The sequence below is a fragment of the Piliocolobus tephrosceles genome, chromosome 18 (assembly GCF_002776525.5).
Source record: "Piliocolobus tephrosceles isolate RC106 chromosome 18, ASM277652v3, whole genome shotgun sequence".
NCBI lineage: Eukaryota > Metazoa > Chordata > Mammalia > Primates > Cercopithecidae > Piliocolobus > Piliocolobus tephrosceles.
In genome coordinates this window covers 63,949,227-63,954,181 of record NC_045451.1, presented here as the reverse complement: position 1 = coordinate 63,954,181, position 4,955 = coordinate 63,949,227, and the positions used below count along the sequence as shown (strand labels likewise).

The 4,955-nt window shown below is 44.7% G+C and overlaps 1 protein-coding gene across 1 annotated transcript in view; it reads left to right on the top strand.

The window, feature by feature from the left end:
• MYOM1 (myomesin 1) overlaps window positions 1–4,955 on the top strand; it is a 161,534-nt gene that overhangs the window by 145,449 nt on the left and 11,130 nt on the right. The window contains exons 37-39 of the mRNA XM_023228515.1: window positions 193–356; window positions 3,669–3,705; window positions 3,950–3,972. Of these exons, the coding sequence (XP_023084283.1) occupies window positions 193–356; window positions 3,669–3,705; window positions 3,950–3,972 (224 nt within the window). The remainder of the gene's footprint in view (window positions 1–192; window positions 357–3,668; window positions 3,706–3,949; window positions 3,973–4,955) is intronic.

Sequence of the window (4,955 nt, the reverse complement as noted above, 5' to 3'; positions counted from 1 at the left end):
AACTTGGGCCTTGGAATCCCAGTTGTGTGTGTCATGGCCCATAATTTTTCTGAAGCACAAGAATAACATATGCAGATCCCTCGCTTTTTGCAAGCCTATAAAACTTTATGGCAAGAGCTTCAATAAGAGACAAAGTAAAGCTCAGCCCTGGATGGAAGCAAACGCTAAGGGAGTTTTCTTCGATTTTCACAGTGGGGCCGCCGTTAGGTACTCGGACAGAGTGAAGACCGGGGTCACTGGAGAGCAGATCTGGCTGCAAATCAATGAGCCCACCCCGAATGACAAAGGGAAGTACATCATGGAGCTCTTTGATGGCAAAACTGGACATCAGAAGACAGTGGATCTTTCTGGACAAGGTAAACAGCCATTTTGCAGATTCAAATTTACTCTAGATGAATGAGCCTTTTAAAAGGAATGAAGGGAGCTGGGCATGGTGGCTCATGCCTGTAATCCCAACACCTTGAGAGGCCAAGGCAGGAGGATGGCTTGAAGTCAGGAGTTCAAGACAAACCTGGGCAGCATAGTAAAACCTCATCTCTGAAAAAAAAAAAAAGTAGCTGGGCAAAGTGGCACACACCTGTAGTCCCAGCTACTTTGGGAGGCAGGCGAATCAGTTGAGCCCAGGAGTTCAAGACCAGCCAGCCTGGAGCAACATAGCGAAACACTGTTTCTATAAAATATAAAAATAAATAAATAATAAAAAATGCTCAGTTATAAGTAAAAAGTTAAAAAATACTGGGCCATTTCTCCCTTTCCCAGAACTATACTCTTCATCCTATTCTTTCTTACAAAAGTAAAATAGTCTGCTGGTATGGTGGCCTTTAATCCTAGCACTTTGGGAGGCCAAGGTGGGAGGATCACTTGAGGCCAGGAATTTAAGACCAGTCTGGGCAATATAGTGCGACCCCAGCTCTTCAAAAATAAAATTTTAAGAAATTAGCCAGGTGTGGTGGTGTGGTGGCATATAGCTATAATCCCTACTACTCGGGAGGCTGAGCTAGGATGATCATTTGGGTCCAGGAGGTTGAGGCTGCTGTGAGCCAAGATCACACTGCTACACTCCAGCCTGTGCAACAGAGCAAGCTTCTGTCTCTAAAAAAAATAAAAGTAAATAAAATAAAATAGTCTATACTGTATTAAAGTTAATAAAGACAACTGGGGACTGACTTTTCCTCTACTCCTTCATTTTAAAATACAATCTCAGGTGGGCGTGGTGGCTCACGCCTGTAATCCTAGCACTTTGGGAGGCTGAGGCGGGTGGATCACCTGAGGTCAGGAGTTCGAGACCAGCCTGACCAACATGGTGAAACCTGTCTCTACTAAAAATAAAAAAATTAGCTGGCTGTGGTGGCGCATGCCTGTAACCCCAGCTACTCGGGAGGCTGAGGTAGGAGAATCATTTGAGCCCAAGTGGCAGAGGTTGCAGTGATTCGAGATTGCGCCACTGTGCTCCAGCCTGAGCTACAGAGCGAGACTCTGTCAAAAAATAAAAAATAAAAATAAATAAATAAATAAATAAATACAACCTCAATATTCAGTAACTCAGGTTGTTTCAACCTCAGAGAGCAGATTCATCATTTAGAGCGTAGCCCTTCAGCCCTGCTTTCAGTGTTTTTGGTGCTGAATCCCCTTGTCTTCACCTCACCCACTCACGGTGACTAGAAGGACTCGCTGCAGGACCTGCAGTAATGGGAGCAGCCGCTCCAGAGGGACGCAGACTTTCTAGGACACACTTGGCCTGCATCACCAGCGCACAGAGGCGGGGTTTCTTCCACACTCCATCTGACAGTGTGAAACACAATCGAAAAAGGGAGGCAGTCAGTGGGTGGAAAAATTTAAAATTTTTAAAATTTTATTTTTACTCTCTGGTCCACCAAAGCTTATTTAACTACCCCACTCTGAAATCCTTTTTAAGGAAAAGTCTGTAGATTGTCCTACCAGCATTGCCACTGCTACCAAGCACAGATTGGCTCGGCCATTCCCGCCTCTCTCTCAGAGTGGTGTGGGGACAAGGGGAAGCACTGACTTCAGCCTGGGTCCGCCTAACCAGTCTACCCCTCATTGTGCAGATGAGAAAAATTCAGGACTAGCAACTTTAAGCCTAGCTTTATACTTATTTTTCCCATCTGTAAAATGAGGGAATAAACTAGTATTATCTAAGCACTCTCTAGACTTAAAATATTATGATTCCTAGACCGCTGAGGAGATGAAAGATGAGGTGAGAGGGATTTCAAAATGAAGCTACCTGCCATACATGTGGCTTACACCTGTCATCCCAACATTTTGAGAGGCTGAGGCAGGAGGATCGATTGAGCCCAGGAGTTCAAGACCAGCCTGGACAACATAGCGAGATCCTGTCTCTACAAAATAAAAAAAAATTAAAAATAGCTAGGTGTGGTGGCACACACCTATAGTTCCAGCTACTCGAGAGGCAGAGGTAAGAGGATCATGTGAGCCCAGGAGTTTGAGGCTACCTCAAGCTAGGATTACTGCACTCCATCCTGGGCAATGGCAAGACCCTGTCTCTTGGAAAAACAAGGCCGGGTGCGGTGGTTCACACCTGTAATCCCAGCACTTTGGGAGGCCAAGGTGGGTGGATCACGAGGTCAGGGGATTGAGACCATCCTAACCAACGTGGTGAAACCCCATCTCTACTAAAAATACAAAAATTAGCTGGGCATGGTGGCAGGCACCTGTAGTCCCAGAGAAGCTGCCATTTTGTCTGAATCTTTAATCAAAGTGGCTTACTCTGCAGGCACAGAAAAAAATTATTTGAGAATTATATAGATCTCATTTTCTTGTCCCACTTGCCTTTCATCCCCTCTCCATCATGTCATGAGAAACATTGCTTCAGGCCAGCACCAGCACCCTCTGTGGTTACAGTAACTCATTGTGCTTTGCTGCCCAAATAGACCAGACAGCATAACTGAAAGAGAGGTAACTGCCTATCTAGGAGGCTCTGATGTCTGGGATAATTTAATAAGAGAAAGTTTTTGTTTTCGTTTTTGTCTGACACTCAGGATGTTTACTCAACAGCCAACTTTTCTTTGAAACAGACTTTTATGGCCGGGCGCAGTGGCTCACGCCTGTAATCCCAGCACTTTGGGAGGCTGAGGCGGGCAGATCACTTAAGGTCAGGAGTTCGAGACCAGCCTGCCCAACATGGTGAAACCCCGTCTCTACTAAAAACACAAAAATTAAGTAGGTGTGGTGGCGCATGCTACTTGATTAGTCCCAGCTACTTGAGAGGCTGAGGCAGGAGAATCGCTTATACCTGGGAGGTGGAAGTTGTAGTGAGCCGAGATTGCACCATTGCACTCCAGCCTGGGCACAGCAAGACTCCATCTCAAAAAAAGAAAAGAAACAGACATTTATTCCCATTTTTTCTTTGTTGGAGTTAATCTTTGCCTTTCCATTTGAGGGGCTGAAACCCTCTGGCTGAGTTGAAAGCTTCTAAAATCTACTATTTCATATTTTGTGCTGGAAAGTATTTCCTGGCCTTGTTAAGTACATTAAGCTGTGGAGTGAACACATAAGCACAGTCTTAATCAAAGTCAGTTTAGTTACGTCTGGACCGATCACAATGATCTCCAGTTGTGAATTTTAATACCCCTGTGTGTCGTCAATTCTGGGTGAGAAAATCCTAACTCTTCTTTTTTCGTTTAAAGCATATGACGAGGCCTATGCTGAATTCCAGAGGTTGAAGTAAGTCCCTTGTCCTAACCAATGCCACTTGCATGCACTAATTTCCCTGGAAGCTTGCATTACTGCTTACCCCTCTGAGTGCTAGAAGGAGCCTTTTATTTCAGAAAATACAGTAGAAGTAGCACTTCCCACTGTTATATTGAACAGCAAAATGTTTCTGAGGCGATGAAAATGTCGTCAAGTTTAGCTACTTTGAAGTAATACTAACACTAAATTCTTCTTTGTTTGTTTCTCTCAACCACAGACAAGCTGCCATTGCCGAGAAAAGTGAGTAAACCATTTTCACAAGTACTCCTGGGATAGATTCAAAAGATAATTTTGTTTTGCTATTCTGACTACAGATGGAGGAGAATGGAAGTGTTTTTGTTTTGTTTTTTTTAAATCTTAGGTGTTCTGCATATGTTTTCATTTTAGTCTTTTGAGTAAGAATATCTATGAAAAGAAGGTCTCAGTTTACATTGTAAAGAATGTCACCTCACCTTTGACTTGAGCTACAACCCAGACATCCTGAGAAACCTCTTGGCTGCAAATCATACAATAGGTTGTTAGTCACTTGCAGATACAGTGTTTCATAAAAGTGTGTATGTATTGGAGAAAAGAAACATCAAGAAACATTGTGGCCGGGCGCAGTGGCTCACGCCTGTAATCCCAGCACTTTGGGAGGCCGAGGCGGGTGGATCACCTGAGGTCAGGAGTTCGAGACCAGCCTGACCAACATGGAGAAACCCCGTCTCTACTAAAAATACAAAATTAGCTGGGCCTGGTGGCACATGCCTGTAATCCCGGCTACTAGGGAGGCTGAGGCAGGAGAATTGCTTGAACCTGGGAGGCGGAGGTTGCGGTGAGCCGAGATGGTGCCATTGCACTCCAGCCTGGGCAACGAGAGTGAAACTCCGCCTCAAAAAAAAAAAAAAAAAAAAAAAGAAACATTGTAAGGGCCAGGCGCAGTGGCTCACACCTATAATCCTAGCATTTTGGGAGGCCAAGGTGGGCGGATCACCTGAGGTCAGGAGTTCAAGACCAGCCTGGCCAAGATGGTGAAACCCCGTCTCTACTAAAAATACAAAAATTAGCTAGGCACAGTGGCAGGCGCCTATAATCCCAGCTACTCCAGAGGCTGAGGTAGGAGAATCTCTTGAACCCAGTGGGTGGAGGTTGCAGCGAGCTGAGATCGTGGCATTGCACTCCAGCCTAGGTGACAGAGCAAGACTCTGTCTCAAAAAAAAAAAAAAAAAAAAGAAAAAGAAAAA